At 39.0% G+C, this 17,768-nt stretch overlaps 2 protein-coding genes across 2 annotated transcripts; both read left to right on the top strand.

The window, feature by feature from the left end:
* The first annotated feature begins 1,276 nt into the window (after positions 1–1,276).
* On the top strand, positions 1,277–9,704 carry hprt1l (hypoxanthine phosphoribosyltransferase 1, like). The gene is made up of 9 exons (XM_044036047.1): positions 1,277–1,488; positions 1,818–1,924; positions 2,818–3,001; positions 3,295–3,360; positions 3,453–3,470; positions 5,107–5,189; positions 6,553–6,599; positions 7,343–7,419; positions 9,172–9,704. The coding sequence occupies exons 1-9, from the start codon at positions 1,471–1,473 to the stop codon at positions 9,217–9,219; spliced, it is 648 nt and encodes a 215-aa protein (XP_043891982.1). The 5' UTR covers positions 1,277–1,470; the 3' UTR covers positions 9,220–9,704.
* Positions 9,705–10,108: 404 nt separating this feature from the next.
* nudt7 (nudix (nucleoside diphosphate linked moiety X)-type motif 7) lies at positions 10,109–12,491 on the top strand. Its single transcript, XM_044036046.1, has 3 exons — positions 10,109–10,764; positions 11,630–11,788; positions 11,871–12,491. Exons 1-3 carry the CDS (start codon positions 10,609–10,611, stop codon positions 12,222–12,224), a joined length of 669 nt encoding a protein of 222 aa, XP_043891981.1. The 5' UTR covers positions 10,109–10,608; the 3' UTR covers positions 12,225–12,491.
* Positions 12,492–17,768: the final 5,277 nt, after the last annotated feature.

The raw sequence follows: 17,768 nt of genomic DNA, 5'->3' as shown, positions 1-17,768 counted from the left end.
TGTAATGTTGGAATAGTATATGTACCATGTCTGTACTGCTTTTAAAGGTTTGGTGGGTAGGATCTAGCAGCATCTACTGGTGAAGTTGCACGTTGCAGTTGAATATCTCCCACCTCACCCTTGCGTTCCAAGCAAAAAGGAGAATCTATTTTGGAAGTTTACCCACTCCAGATGTGATTATGAAGGACTTATGTGGTAGTGAAACCAATAATTCATATTATCAGGAGATTGTTCACTCCACAAAACCCACAAGACATCAGTATCATTATTTTATATTACATTTTAGCCAAATGAAAACAATATTACAAAATAATTAGGATATTTTAGTATGAACCAAATAAAGTAAAAGGAAATGTTACTTTGCTAGGATTGATATTAATGAGGTACTGCGGTTCCAAAGCATTATCCTTATTGTGCAATAGGAAATTTGATTTTGTTTACATTTCCATAAACTCTACTGCTAATGCTATAGTCTCTACAGCCCTCTTGCAGTGGCATGCCCTTCCAAATGTCTCTACATGGCACTGCCCTCTTGTAAGTAGAGTGAATCCAAATAAAGCATGAATCTAACTTTGGGACACTACATTACAGTCCAAAAAAACCTCTTGTTTTCGTCCTAAAATTGTCACTACAGGTGTGAGGCATGAGTTTACGGTGTGAAAGAGGGTCATTAGGGTCACCTGAGAGACAGAGTGTGCTATTGTGTAGATGTTGGAGGTCACTGTTGTTGTTCTGAGAGTGACTGTTGATCCATTTAGGGCAGCATTGTAGGTGACCGATATCAGCAACCAACCAACAACATGCTTAACTTAACAACTCTCTAGTCAGGTTTAAATATCTGTTTTTTTCTTCCACTAGTTAGTCAGAACTGAAGAAGCCCCTTGGACGATGAGAGGTGGAACATCTTCAACTTAACTCAAGTAGCTAAGAGCAGAAGATGACCATGACCTGGGTGACTGAGAACCTTCACAGACTTGTGTGTGTGTGTGTGTGTGTGTGTAAAGATATATATATTTAAACTGCGTCATCACTGCTGAAAGTGTGCAGCAGCCAGTCGTCGTTTCAACAACCAGTGCAATGCGTTTAAGGTCAGGTTGCGTCTTGTAAATCAGATTATTACGGAGGTGAACTGGACTCTGAAGTATGACGTAAAAGGCTTAACAACCTCGCCCCCGCAACGCACACACAAACGCGGGCACGCGCGCGCGTACAGCCACACAGAGGAGCATCTATGCGCGGCTGATGGTGTCGCTCATTACGGACGCGCAGGCGTCAACCGCAACGCCGTTCACTTTGAACAGGACGCGCGCGCCGAACGTCTCGACGCTTCGCTCGTGCTGCGCGCGGCAAAGCGACGCGTGCGTACGTACGTATCGAGTGCGGAGGAGCGCCTCCTCTCTCCCCTCCGGGACCATGACTCCTCAGTCATTTCACTGCTACTGAACGGAGTACACCGCTGACACCGTAAACATGGCGTCTTACCTTCAGGTGAGTCCGTAAACCGCTGGGTTTTTAATTGTTTGGGGATTCTAATAAGTTATCAGGGCGTGGTTGCGGCTATTGCGGGCCTGTGCAGTTCAACGGCAGGTGCCAGGAACCTCCCTTATACTGTCTCACTGTTCTGTTTCTACTGTTTTAGACGCGTCTTCGTCCCCTCCCTCCTCGCTCATGTTTGTGTGATGTTGAACAGGTGGTCGAGGGGTTCAGTGTTGCTAGGAGCACGCACGCGCGTGTGTGTGTGTGTGAGTGATATGTCAGAGCCAACCACTCTGACCACACTTAAACACATAGAGACGTGACTTCTACTTTTATTCCAGATCGCGGATGACGAGAAGGGACACGAGCTGGACCTTTTCTGTGTCCCTAGACATTATGAGAGCGATTTGGACAAGGTGATCATCCCCCATGGACTCATCATGGACAGGTAAACCAATCAGCTGCAGCCTCAGCACCACCTGTGCCAAACAATGGACGTAACATCTCATCTGAGTCTCTCTGGCTCTTTTGTGCTCCATTGTCCTTCATAAACACATGCTTTCATGAAAATACTGAACCACACTGTATTAGCTTAACAAATCGCTGTAGCACACATCCTGGAGTACATTTGAATAGGATGTGGTAGGAAGGGTTTATTGTCCAGGTGTGGTAAAATGTACTGTGAGTAGGGCTGCAACAATGATTCGAAGAATAATCAGAACAAACATTTTGTTATATTGTCACTGCTGCTGTATACACATCAACAGTCGGGTCTGGTAGTTTTGCTTGACGGAGCCTGTTTCCACATGAAGGACACATCTTACACATAATGTTACATTGTTTGACTAAATAGAAGCAAAATGATAATATCAACAACAAAAATGACACATTTTACACTCCACAGCATTAAATATAAACAAGTTCACCTTCTTAAAGGTCTAGTATGTAACATATAGGAGGGTTTATATATTTTATAACCAAAAATGTTGGGTTAGCCTTAGAATAAGACTTTTATGTATAAATTTAGGCAAGGATTTGCTCTACAGAGGCTGCCATGTGTACACAGCAGAAGCAGAATTATTATTTATCATTGTTGGTTTATTCAACTGAAGCTTTGACAAATCGAGTCATTTTGGTGTCTGGGAAATGCCTGATGATATTGTAGACCTCCATTCTGACAAAACAAAGAATCCATTAATTGAGAAAAATAAATAACCGATCAATTGACAATGGAAAGGATCGTTCGTTTCAGCCCTAATTAAATGTCATGTCCTGCTGCAGTCCCCACTGCAATGTGATTTACGACGCATGTGTTTACTTTGTGTCTCCTCTGTGTTCCAGAACCGAGCGTCTTGCCCGTGACATAATCCGGGACATGGGCGGACACCACATTGTGGCGCTGTGTGTGCTTAAAGGAGGCTACAAGTTCTTTGCAGACCTCCTGGACTACATTAAAGCGCTGAACCAGAACAGTGATAAATCAGTCCCGCTGACAGTGGATTTCATTAGGGTGAAGAGCTACTGCGTAAGCTGCCTTTTCTCTCTTTCATTACCAAGAACCACTTGTGCTGGGGTGACTTGTGCTGTATGGTCTTGACAAAATGTAAAGGAGAATCATTTATGTTGCATCAGAAATGAGCCACTGCGGTGTTGAGTGTGTGGAGACTTGGCATGCCATCACTGCAGAGACATTTTAGAAATTGATTGGTAGACTTGAGGCTTTTAAGGTGGAACAAACAAAGGGGAATTTAGGCCAAACTGTAGCCACACTGTAAGATGCATCATGACATCTCCTCCTCCTCCTTCTCCTTCTTCTAGAATGACAAGTCAACGAACAGTGTCAAAGTCATAGGAGGGGATGAGCTGTCTAATCTCTCAGGCAAGGTAAGTCATCTCATGTTTGTCAGGAACAAACTGCACACTCTCGTATGGATGTATACATACTCACTTAACTATTCTTTTATTATTCTCTGCAGAATGTTTTGATTGTTGAGGTAAGATGTTTCATTCATTTTCAAGATTTTCATTCTATATCACAGTGGCAAAATGCATGATTATTCAATATTGCAATATATAGCACTGTGCATTGGTCTTGGGCCATTATGACAAACGTATAATTATTTCTCTTGGTTAGAATACAACCAGACAATATAGCAAATACTATATGTATGCAGTATGTTACAAAGTGCCTAATAATCATATCTGTACAAATATCTCAGGGCACTATACATGGTAAGGCATAGAAAACAAACCCAATAGATCACACAATGAACAAGCACTTGGAGAAAAAAGAAACTCCCCTTTAGCAGGAAGAACTCTGCAAAAAGGGATAGAAAAGGAAAGAAGGAGAAGCGGGGTGGAGACAGCACAGAGTGACCAGGAGCAATTAACTAAGGCTAATATATAAGAACAAATGAGAATGGTGAATGGGAATTTTAATCTAAATATGTACACTTAGTTGTTCCCCAAAGCTTTGGGGTTTTCTTTAGACTGGATTTAAATAAGGCCAGGGTCAAATTTGTCATTAAGGAGAGAGTTCCAAAGTGTTTCAAGTTTAGTAAAGGCTCCACCTCCTTGCTACAAATTTGAGATTTTGGGGATAACAAGAAGGGCTGAAGTATTTAGTGTGACCTCCTCTTATACCTGAGGAACAGCAGGACTGACTCTCTTAATCCTAAATGGAGTGGAACCTTAATTAACATCGGTGGTCACAAGTGTGTTTGTCCTGCCATTTCATGTGGAAAATATCTGCTGTGAAAAAGGTTGATTACGCCAGGTTTACTCAAGACCTGCTTAAGCATTACATATGCATGTTGTATGAGTTTTAGACCAACTTTCAATAAAATATTTCCATTCAAAATATCACAGTTTACATAAAATCAACATTTTGTGTAAATGAGTCCACTCTCAAAGGCAAGTCAAGCTGTTGGAATGACAACAATGCCAAGCTCAGAAATCAGCTGATGGAACACAGACAGTCATGGAGTGACCTCCAAAGAGTCCAGACCAGACCTGAAGTGTCACAACCAGTATATTTCCTATATTGTCTGGTTTCATCTTAATAAAAAAAGACCAAAAAATAAATCTGGATGGTCATTAGAGGAAAAAAAAAAATCTCCTGTGACCCTACTTTTGGTTTATTTTTTAATATGCAATTATCACATTTGTTCATCTCTATGTTGTGTCATGTTTGTATTCCTCTGTGCTTGCAACAGCTGTGGCTGTTTTCAGTTTGTCCAGTTCTCATAAATGCACCATCTCGAGAGTGATGGTCACTTAGTGACTTAGGTGATTCCATTTTGGTGGTCAGGGGTCAAATGTCAAGATCACTGTGATCGTGCATATGTTTTTTCTTTTTCTGCATTATCTTAAGAACGCCTGTAAAGAATCTTTTAAAGTTTAGCACAAATGTTCACTTGGATTTACAGATTAACGTCAGAGATTAGGGTGGTCATTGTGACTTCACAGATCATGAAAGTGCATTTAATACGTCTGCCAAAAGAAAATTGTGTAGACCTTAATTGTCAGGTGTACAACCACTGGATGGTGTTCTAGTTAAGTCCTGTTTCTTTCTTTTGTTGATGCCTCTGTGTTATTGTGACTGTGTTTTGTCTGCTGCTTTGTTATCAGGATATTGTTGAGACAGGAAGGACGATGCAGACACTACTTTCCCTGCTGAGTGAATGTAATCCCAAAATGGTTAAAGTTGTAAGGTAGGCACCATCATATACAGTTCACAGTCCAGCAATTATTGAACAAATGATAGAGCCTAAGTACAACTGGCATTCAGGGAGAGTGCTCTTAGCTAATGGACTCCCTATTTTAAGACTGTATTAGTAAGACATTTAAAAAAGGGGAGACATCAGCTGATTCTGCTCTTTTATTAACTGCAAAGTGGATGTTGGAACCCATTCGCTCATATATTCCCAATAGCTGGTTTACACAGTGAAGTGTTTAAGTGATGAGTGGTTTCTCAATTAGTAGGTGGCTTTAAGGTAAGGGACGAGGAAAGCAGTAATGCAACATCTTTTCAGGTCAATCCCTTGCGACCGGTTTTTTCGTCAGTGACCTCAGTCTAATATTCTCATACAAAACTTGACAGCCACAAACTGAGCAGGAAAAGGGGCTTTACCATTCCAAACCTTACCATGCTATACCAACCGTACCATGATGGAAACTCAGCAGATATTAACCTGCTCAAATAGCTTAAATACAATTCTGACTTAAATGGCCGGTTGCTACACACACATTGAGTCATTCTTGACTAAAGAAATGCAGGAATTTCCTGTTCCTTCTCCGAGTATTTTGAGGTTTGACTTTGACATTACTGTTGCTAACATCTCGGTGAGGAAACACATTGTAGACCTTTTTTTCTTAAATCATAAATCAAGTCTAATTCCGTTATACAGCCTAAATGTGTGGTTGCTTCACTGGGCTTTATAGTCTGTTCACGTAGCAACGTCCTCTGCCTTTAGACCCTCAGTTGGATTCAGGAACAACTAACAAAAAAAAAAAAATCCTCTCAACACGGGCAATAATGAAGGAGACGCCTCTGCAGTAGACCAAAATATGACAATAACGATGACGTATGATAGTGCATTTAGTATTATGGTTATACATTTACAAACAGGACACAAAGGAAACAGGGAAAATGTGAAAAAGTTAAAGTTCAAACAGGAAGCAGCTGTTTAAGCTGTATGGCCCCATGATGGTGTGCACCATAACTATTAGATTATTTTTTTCTATTTTCATTAAGTGGATTTAGCCTCTGTTCTATTTCTGAGTATTTCTGCTAGAATTATTTTCAGCAGCAGTGCTGTCGTACCTCAAAGTCGCGGCCCATATTTGATCAAGTCTAAATTCATTTACTTTTGAATTCTGTGGCTTTGTAGATTATAATTCTTGTATTTTGCATTTTAATTTGCAGCTTGTGCTCATATGAGTGTTAATCATTACGGGCATATTCATATAACTAAATATGATTTAACTGAAAACCCTGGATTCTTATGTCACTTATAGTGAAATCCAACTTCCTCTGATTCCTATTTCCTGTATTTTCTTTATTCATCGCTGAAGTCTTCTGGTGAAGAGGACCCCGAGGAGTTCAGGGTACAGACCAGACTGTGAGTACATAATACTGCAATAAGACATCTGTGAAATTATTTAGTGACGCTGTGTTTTTCATGCAGGATTAACGTTTATTTCTGGAAAACTTGCTCCACATGTAGCCAAGCCAGGCACTTACGCACTAATGCATGCCCGACAACCCCCTCTGCTTACACTGTCTGTGATTATGTAATGCTTTTAGGTTTTAGTTGGTTAATCTCTTTAAGATTGACCCTCAAGGACAGCTGTTACAGTAAGCGTTGTGACTTTCCCCGGTACAGCTCTGAGAGCTTAAGCACAACCTCACACAGACCGTAAAAGTGCAGCGTCTTGATACTTTACGAAAACCTCTTCTACTGTAAAGCCCCTTTTCCACCGATGGTCCCAGCTCGCCTCAGCACGGCACAGTTTAGGTTGTGTTTCCATTACAATATAGTACCCCCTCAACGTGGGCGGAGTCATCACTGCACGGCTACATGAAACTGCCCGTGACTTCGTTTTACATGCAAGCGAGTGACTAGTGACTTGTAGAGTAGTTGTTTTCAGTAACTGAATCATCAGTTTAAGCAGTTAAAAGATTAGTTCAGTACTTCCTCCATGACTCCGCCTGACACAGTCACTGGACTGAAACACAGCCGCAGGGTTTATGATGCCGGTCGCGATCAGCAGTGCGGTCGCTAAATACACCAGACTCCTCGGTTAAATATTGAGATTTTAGACATTTCCCTGGTAATTGTTGCACTTTTTTTATTTATTTCAGACATCGGCTTTGAGGTACCAGATGCTTTTCTTGTAGGCTACGCTTTGGACTACAACGAGTACTTCAGAGACCTCAGTGTAAGTTTGCAGTGGTTGATTACCCCAAGTGAAGAATTAATTGTAACATCATTTTTTAACTAATAGGAAACCTATTTTACAAATTACAAATGAGACTTGGCAAGACTGGGTCAGTTTGCAGCAACCCCGTCAACAAAAACACCAGAATACAATAAATAAAAATGTATTATATAGATGTGTTTTTCTCATATTAAAGTATGCTTCAGGAATTTGGTGATTTAGGGTAAAGAAGAGCACAAAATAGCAGACTATAAAGAATAGAGCTGCATGCTGTTCGGGAGATATGGGTTGGATTCCTGGATTAATAATGTGTAAATGTGAAAATGATTCAACTGTAGAATCTCTTTCTTAATATGTCAGAAAACAAGGTGAGTAAGAAGATTTAGCTTTTTGGAGGGAATCACATGATTATTGGTAGACTAAAAACACTCAAGCCATTTGTGAGGATGTTGATGTACAGCATATATGCAGAATGAACACAGTTACAAAGAACTGAAATCAAGTTCAAATGGAATCATACAGTATACATCATCAAAATAATTGGTTAAGCAAATATATATATATATATATGTATATGTTTGTATGTTATGTTCACAGCTGAAACTGAGAAACCTTCCTTTTACCTTTGAAATTGACAGATTTAATTTAATTTAATTTAATTACAGTTAATTTGCTTGAAATTTTGTGAATCTTTTTATAAATCCAAGGAATGTCTATCTGTTAATCGCATAACTGTCCAACCAAGTCGCTCGACAGGTTCAAACTTGGCAGATGACTTACTTCATGAGGTCACGAGTGTGTGCAGTGGCGACTTTGGTTTTGCTTGGATAAATCATGCAAGAGATTTTGGTTGAAATGCAAAACAGATCTATTGCTAAAAGAGCCACCCATTGTCATTACTATTGTTGCGTTTCAATATCCGTGTTTATGTTTATGTTATGTTTCACACAAAAAAACGGCACATATTGGAGGTGTACTTAGATGAAACGGAGAATGAGTCACAATTTCTTCTGTATTGTCAACACTATGAGGAATTTAAAACAACTCTGAATGAAGTGTCTGTTCATAATTCAGCAATGTCAGAATGAGATGTTTGTTTAAGTTGAAAATATAAGTTACCTATGTGTCAATAACAGGATGATTTATTTGTTTATTATTTCTAATGTATGTTTTTCTCCAACTTGTTGGTCTGTATTTCTGGATAATTGTCTTGTAAGCTGATTTGGGCTGGACGTATTTTCTATGCATGACACAGTAATCATCATCATGATGATGATAATAATAATATTAATACAATTAAATTTGTCAGATAAAATATAGATAAAGAATATAGCACAAGGTAGCAATAGTTCCTGCAGCTAACTGTGACCAAGTAAGTTCAGTGTAAAGCATTTATTTCATTTTAATATGGTTTCAATGCCTTTTTTATTTTCTTCTTTTTGTTTTACATTGAATGCATTTTCGTCCTGCAAATGATCTAAATTAACCTTGACCTATTTCAGTGTCTCGGTGTTGTCTACACGCTTACACACTGTTGTGGGAAGTGGACAGATCATTGTGCCCATTCCACAATGACAAAATGAAAACTGCTTGCTCTGGTGCAGAAATGCTTGATTCTGAATACTTTATTTATCAAAAGATATGTCACATTTTCAAAACCTTAACCATGGGTGGTTTTTTTTTTAGGTCATTTTTTGAGGACATGAGGTAACAACAGAATTAAAAATGTCCTTTTGGTTTACTGTATTCCAGCACATCTGCATACTGAATGACCAAGCCAAGGAGAAGTACAAAGTGTGAGCAGACGTAATGCTGCAGAAGCCATGACTGAATCGACCACTGTGACGACCCCCCCTCCTTAGCTTTTCCACTGTTTGGAATCTTATTTATTTTTCTACACAAGAATCCACAAAATGTGAGTTGTGGAATGTAAATAACCCAAAGACAAATGTTTCTTTCGCCCATGTTCATAAAATGGGATCACCTATGTATATTAAGAATGTTTTGGTTGTTAGTTTTTAATTTATTTATTAATTTATGTGTATTCTGTAAATTGCAGTTTTATCTAGGAGATTCATTTGCTCCGGCATCACAGGTCTCACTCAGGCTACTGTTTTATTTTCAGTGAGCTGACCAGCTCCTTTGTTCATTTTTGTTAAGATTCATAATGCTGACATGTATATGAATATTCCCCCGTTATGTCATAAAATGACTTGGAATGTACTGTATGTTTTATTTCATGTATGAAGGACCTGTTTACAGCAATACACATCAAGATGAAAACACGGAGGCTTGTTTATTTAAATATAATATTGTTGACACTGCTACTATTTTATGTATTTATTGTGGATTTCCCGTTCATTTTTTCAGAAACAAACTTTGTTTCTTTCTTTGTAATGTTAATTATTATATGAATAGTGCATATCATAAAATGGCTTAAACGTAAGCATTTTGAGCAGTAGCGCAGTGTTACCAACTACTGTCAATGAAAAGTAACTTGAGTCAGGTTGAAAAGACACTAGATATCTCTAAAAACCACCCTGTCCTTCAGACACAGGTGTGAAGAATCAGTGTAGGGCCTTATGTGGTCGGCGGGCCGCGAGTTTGAGACCCCTGACTGTAGACTGACTCCCCGCCCACAGTAAATAAATAGGCTACAGCTCGATATGAAGCTCACTCGTGCGGCAGAACCGGCCATTTCCTTCTCCGGATGTAGTTATGTTTATACCAGGAAGCCAGAAAAGTCTTGTGTCTCTGAAAACACCACTACGTTGGCAACACTGCAGTAGCTTGAGAAGCTAACCTGCGGCTAGCTTTCTGTCCGTCCGTCTTCTTCTCTTGCGGTTTGTGGCAGAGAAAAACGTCAAAGGCGTAACACTGCCCTCCTCAGGCCATTTGTAGATATCGCCTTTAGCTTCTCGTCTCATCCTGTGACGTAAATTTAAATGGACAGCTGTTCCTCCGTCACTTTTCATGTGTTTGCTGAAGTTAAACTAACCGGTTCCAAACACACTGTCCATGTGTTTGGCAAAGTTAAACTAACCGGTTTAAAACACACCGTTTATGTGTTTTTTTGATGACTCGTCATATAACCGCAGTCCTACTCGTAAAACTAGTTTTTAGTGTATACTTTTGTTTGGTTTTTGTCTCAACGCCAGTGAAATGCTCGCATTCTAGTCCGAAGTCAATATGGAGAAGAAAGAACAGCTTATAGCCAATTTAAAGCTGTTTGACAGCGGAATCAGTGCGTCGTATCTGCCGGACCTGCCCAAAGCCTCGGTGTTGATTCCACTGTTGGTGAAGAATGGAGAGGTGTGCACATTGATGACCCTGCGTTCACTGGAGGTAACAACAGCCAACTCTCCTCATACATGTGCACGTCATTAGTTTGTCACTGTAGATACAATTAATTCATTTAAATACACAATGTGAATTGGGACACTTTATAGCTCTAGATTCACCTATGTGCAGTTTACCTTTGACTTAGTGTAATGTCAGTTCAAGGGTCACATTCAATTTCAAAGATCACAAACTTTAATAATGATGGGTTTTCATAAGCCATTTGTCCAAGAATTAAGTTGTTGTTCTCTGAAATGACTATTGAATTGTTCACCAAATAAATCACATTTTAAATTAAAATGTAAAAATGTAAAGTGTTAAAATGCCTCACTATAGTGGATGAACTTTGGGCTTCTAAGGCCACACTTTGCTTTCTACATCATTTCACTAAAATGACACCACATTTGTCATTCTTAGGAGGGATAAGAACTCTGTTAAACACTCTATTTTCACATCTTTAATCTACTTCAGTCCTCTTGTACAATTGTACTTTACCAGTAAAATGAAAAGGTACAGTGCATTAAAGTTGGTGACATCGACAACAGAGGACTCCTCCCCCCACTAATCCTTTCCCAAGTGCACCAGGAAACTACCAGAAAAAAACACACTTTCACAACTCTCTGCTCTCTCTCTCTCGTACTTTTATCTTCTCCATAAGTAAATGTATAGCTTTATTTCTTCTTCTTCAAAATGGACACGCTGCAGATACATGGCAGTGCAAGATGGTGGACCATGTAAACCAAGGGCCTTGCATATAAACGGCATATTCTAAAGCTTGATTTTTATTTTAGGACAGTTATACATGTATACAAACATAATTATGCGTCTTACCTGCTCTTAAACCCAATTTTGTCACTCTCTCTCTATTTAGATGAGGACCCATGCTGGAGATGTGTGTTTCCCTGGAGGAAGGAGAGACCCCAGTGACAGAGATGAAGTCGACACAGCTCTGAGAGAAGCAGAGGAGGAGATAGGTCTACCACCTGATGGTGTTCAGGTGGTCTGTAAACTGTTGCCGATCATTAATAAGGTAGATCGATCACAATGTAACACATCCGTGTTAGGGTTGGTATTAGTTTGTCTCACTTTTGCTGCTCGTGTCGTTTAAACAGCGCGGTCTGCTGGTGACTCCAGTGGTTGGATTCATAGAGGAGTCGTTCTGTCCGCGTCCAAACCCAGCTGAGGTCAGTGCCGTGTTCACAGTCCCACTGGACTTCTTCACCACAAAGCAGGACCACTCTGATGTCCACACTCCTCTTTGGCCACAGAGCTGGTTTTATTCATTTAATTTTGCGGACCCCGCTTCAGGACGCGAATATTTCATATACGGTATTACGGCTGTGTTTGCTGTGATGGTGGCATGCCTCGGTCTCAGGAAGAACACAGAGTTTGCTGAGGGTTTTGACGTCGAGGATCTGTTTTCTTTCTTTCAATGTGTTCTAAAGAGGGGAATTAGTAAACTGTGACCGGGGTCCCATTGCAGAAAGAAGCTTCAACAATTCCAAACTCTTGGTTGATTTACTGTCGGAGGGGAAACAGTTTCTGATTCCAGAGCAGCAGATTTGAGTTGTTTCACTTTGAGTTAAGCACATGTACAACCTCCGGGTCTGTGCATCGGCATTAATTTGGAGATAAAATACATATCCTGAATACAGAGGTGACAATATGATATTGTGATATGTTGGTAAATATGAGCAAAGCAATCCCACTCTTAAAAATAGGCTTGAATACAACACAGAGTGACTCTCAATGAACCACTCGATTGTATGTTGTCATATAAATACAGCAACACTCTACCCTAACCCATGAAAAATCACAATATTTTAGTGTAGCAATAGTTTCACCATGGCAACAGGGGGGGAAATAAAATAATTCCTTCCACTTCCTCTGAGAAACATAAAGTCAACAGAAATGCACAAGAACATAGTTCAAACAGGTGAGACAGATAAGGTTAATAACCTCAAATGAATCCTGTCTGACTTGAATAAAGTAGTGTTTCATTGTACAGCTTAATCCCCAACACAAGGTTGTTTTTTTCACCTCTCTGTCATTAATCAATGAAATAATATGTGACATTTACATTAAATACATTAAAAACAACACCATTCTTTAAATCCATAGAAAAACATCTTTGACATAATCTGCTGTAACTTCCAGGCCAAACATTATCCAGTGTTTTGTCTGTGTTTTTGTCACTAATGGATCATCTGGATGACTCATTGCTGTTTGCTGCTGCTGAAACTCTCCCTGTGAAGCAACAAACCACAGAACAAGATAAGAGTTTCTCCATGTCAACAAACTTTTTCTGTTATTGTTTACGCCTAGCTGCTGAAATTACATACTGTGAAATTAAAGTCAATACTTGGCTGCTAATCTGACAACAGGAAGACTGACATGGAACAACAATAATAATAGTAATAATAATAATAATAATCATAATGATTTTGTATTTGTACTAAATAAAGGAGGAAAAAAGTTAATTTGTAATTTTTCATATTTATTTGGTGGTGATGGTGGTGACTAATCCATAAAATCTGAAAAACTCAAACTAGTATTAATAAAAATCTATTGACAAAATATCAAAATCATCTAATTGTGTAGTAATAGTCTTTTTATTTAAATGACAACAAAAAGACACGTGTCCAACTACATACATTAGTATGTAGTATGGATTAGATTGCATACAAAGTATGTAGTGTAATCCAGTTTTGTGTTTTTGAGACAAATTGCATTTGATATGGACTGAATGAATGAATGAATGAATGAGGAAAGGAGAAATTCAAGGTTTGTGGAAGAATACTTGACTCTGTGATGAAGTTACTCACCTAATATTTGGAAGCCCAGAGTTTTCCCCTCATTTCAAGCTTAACAAACTCCCTTTTTTTGAATCTTGACTCCCTAGTTATTAATAACATTATGTAAATTCAGTGCAATATTTGTGAATGAATTCTCAGAACAGGATATATCGTATAATATAATATTGTGAATGTTGTAGACATTCATTTGACATTATGCAGTATATTAATTATTTTGCAAAAAACGATGAAACACACTCTGAAACTACACACATTCACCGAACCCCAGTGAGCAGGATTCAGTGTCACATGACCTCACACACATCCTCCCTGTCACACAGGTTAGCCATGTGTGCTAATGCTAACAGGAAGAACACCGCCTCCTCCTTGCTCTTGCTTGTGTTCAGTGTTTCTACTTCTGTAGTTCAGTAACAATTCTTAGAATTTTGACTTGAATGCTTAAGTTTGAAGAAAATGAGAGTCGTTTTCCTCAAACATTGTGTCCATTGATATAATCTGCATACAACAATTAACAATTCATAGGATTAAATTCAAAATTTCCAAGTTTATCGTCATCGCCCACCCCCACTCACATGTAATAACACACTTCTGTAGAAGCATTACAATTACTTTTAACTGGCGACGACAAACTCCCACAAAGGCTGCAGTTTCCCAGTGTCAATGCACTTAAATTGGATTTGGAATCATCTCTAAAAATGTTATCATTTCTTCCTACATCTTCAGAAAATTACACTTTAACAAAATGAAATCAACCTCCTTCAAAATCCATCCTCTTTTTTGAGTTAAGCTCGTCATGTGAGCAGGAACATAACCTCTATGGTTGAGGTGATTCTTAAAAAAAACAAAAAGACAAAACTGCACTGACAAAAGAAAATGGTTGCCAAACATATTTACTACAATTTGTAACACCTAAATGAGGTTCATTCAAATCAAAGTCAGCAAATTGTCTTAAATATATAGATTAGTAAATGTAGTTTAAATGAGCTTCATTGTTACCAGATGTAGTAATCTATTTAAGTTTCAATGTACAGAGGAAAGGAAAATCAGGACCTTTAGATTTTTATTAATTTATTTACTGTAGCAGCAGGATTACAGATATAAACGGAAGAGTATACAAATGTCCATACCAAGGCAAAGTACATGTTAATAATAGTTCAAATGTATGATAACACACGAGGGGGTTGACCTTGATCCCTACTGTAGGGTCTTAAGGCTAGATACTAAAGCTGAAGCTACACAGAACGGATACAACAGAAGTGTCTGTCGGAGAATGTGAAACCGGAAGCAAACGAAGAGAAGGAGCAAACTGATTACACACGAGATACAGCTCACACACTATTGGCAATTAACAGTTATCGTGGTTGCTCCGTTTGATCAAGCATTTCACAGCAACAATAATAATTATAATAATAATAATAATAATGTCGACAAGCACATCAAAACAACTAAAGCTCTCCGTAAAACAATCACCGCGGTCTTGTCCCTTTTCCCCCTCACATCTACAAATCTCACGAGGCATGGATTTAAAACGAAAAAAGGTTTTCAACAGAACAAACAAGTTGCACAGTATCATGTTTCGATATCTCACGTTAGTTTTCCAAAATTGTTAACACCAAACTAGATTGATATGGGCTATGGTTGCACGTGTGTAGTAGACATGAACTTGTTTCCTGGTGTTGCGCAGTCCTCGAGAAGAGAAAGTGGACAAGCGGTGACACAAAAGGGACATGAGTGAACACAGCAGAGGAACTGTAAAGTTATCAAGGCACACAGAGTTCTGTTGAAAGCATCACAATTGAGATTCGAGATACCCCTGCAGTATATTTCACACTTAGATATACATGGATATTCATTGACATGACTGATGGACGACAACGATCACCGTGTAAAACAGTTGTGTGCTATCTTTTGTCACCGTTGAATCACATGCTTTACACCACGGTTGTGGTTCAGGTGGAAGTGGCTGTTTCGGAGAGTCAGACTGACAGAGTGTTTTTTTTCTTTTGCTCAAAATGAAACGTTGAGGACGTGAAAAGACATGACATTTACACCACGACTGCAGACAAACGCTCAGTGACACAAATGACAGATGGTGCCACATCCACCCATTCCCCTCGACCTCGAAAGATACGTTCTCTGAAAGTGAAATTGGTCCGATGTTGGACGCGGCGCGAGCTCCGCGTGCACACCATGAGGTAAAATTTACATTCATGAAACTGAAGTCACAGGTTGGCTGTCTGTGTTGGTATGGCTTTTAAGAGGCATCACCGTTCTGCACTTCCTCCACAGCCTTAATGTGCTCTTAAAACCCCCTAACCAAGAGGAATGGAATGCTTGGAAACATCACTACTGCGCTCTAACCTGATCTACAGTTAATGGATGAGTCAAAGTGCCATTTGAGATGCATGACATTAAAAAAAAAACACGCACACAACAAACCTAGTCCATTTATTACAATATACAAATTGGGTGAAGTCACCGTTGAAGCAGAATTAAATTCTGACATTTTTTGCTAGGGCTGCAACGATTATTCGATTATTAATCGTCAATTATTTTGATAATCGATCCATCGGTTTGAGTGTTTTTTTTAAATAATCAAAACAAGTTTCTGTTCTTTGCTCCACACAACAAAGAAATCATTCAAACTGATTCATTTGGTTTCAAGAACATCTTCATTTGCAGGTTTGGTAAACACTGATGACCAAACAAGTACTCGATACATCGAGAAAGTAATCGACGGATGACTCCATTATGAAAATAATTTTTTCATAGTTGCAGCCCTAATATTTGCTTTACGTCCACCTGATTACCAATTTCAGTCATAAACTTCATCATCAACCTGCTCTTAATTTCAGGAAAACACCAGCAGTGATAATTCTGTGCCGTGAGCGTAAACTGAAAACTTTAGTTCTTCTTTTTTTTTTTACAAAAATACTCTACATTTTGATACATGGATAGAAAATTCTAAAAAAGATAAGTTACTTTAAAATGGATCACGAACAGCTGCAGGACAAAAATAGTATGACTATGAAAATGTAAACAGAATCATATGCGAGCGACGCCAACTACTTAACAGTTGAAGTATCGTGGAAAAAACTTGGACTTGTGATAACGCCAAATTGGCCAACGTTGTAGATATGGAAAATACAGCAGTGTTACTTTGCATCAAAAATAGAGAGTCATGTGATGAGAAATGTTTAAAAAATGGTCAGAAGTGTAAATAAACCATCAATGTGACGTAGTACCTTTACATGTCATAATGTATAAATGTACTAAAAACAAAGCAACGTGCTGAACTGCGATCGGTGTCGAGAGCTGCATAATTCAAATGAGCAAATAATAATAAAAAAAATAATGAGTAAACATGATGAGGGCTTTTCCAAAAAAAAAAACAAACAAACAAAAAAGGACAAGTGTGAGACAAGATGGTGAAGATTGACAACAAGAGCTTTGGTTTGCCTGGGTGCACTCCAGTCTGACCCCACAACAGCAGCCCGCCCACTCTCTCCCTCTCTCTCCCTCTCTCCCTCTCTCCACTCAACTCTGCCACAAAACTAACACATGATGCCAACGCTGTTGATAGAAGTACAAAGTGTTAACATAGCAACATCACATCAGAAGTGCCCGTCACTCCTGCACATAGCACCATAGACTAGAAAAATGGCAGCCTCTATGTAACAGAGATTTTTTTTAACCAGTGAACACCCAACCCCAACCCCAAACCCAACACCACCCCCCCCGCTCACAACACAAGGGACGAGGACTGGGTGCCAACTTCACATGGTGCCAGCCTGCGCACGGTACCAACACTGAGACAAACAAAAAACTTAAATATCCAAACACAACACAAGGTAAAACCGTCTCAAGTGACAGACTCAACGGTAAATAGTACAACATCATCATCATCATCATCATCATCATCATCAACAACAAAAAAAAACCTTCATTTCAAAGCACAGTCTAAATATATCAGTCATTTTTCTGGTTTTGTCAGTGTGTGTGGACTTTACCACGTCCACACTGAAGAAACCTGACAATGCTTTTGTGGGAATGGCTAATTTTGATAGACTTGCCTGGACTGAGAGTGAACATGACGAGGGATCCGACAGTGAGCAGACGTTCTATACAAACTTGACCTCAAAAAATATTCTGGGAATATGAGAAAATGTAAAAATGCTTGGTTAACATGTATTT

Source organism: Solea senegalensis, linkage group LG10, assembly GCF_019176455.1.
Source record: "Solea senegalensis isolate Sse05_10M linkage group LG10, IFAPA_SoseM_1, whole genome shotgun sequence".
Classification (NCBI taxonomy): domain Eukaryota; kingdom Metazoa; phylum Chordata; class Actinopteri; order Pleuronectiformes; family Soleidae; genus Solea; species Solea senegalensis.
Note: the sequence above shows the minus strand (reverse complement) of the source record. Positions and strands in the feature narration are given on the sequence as shown.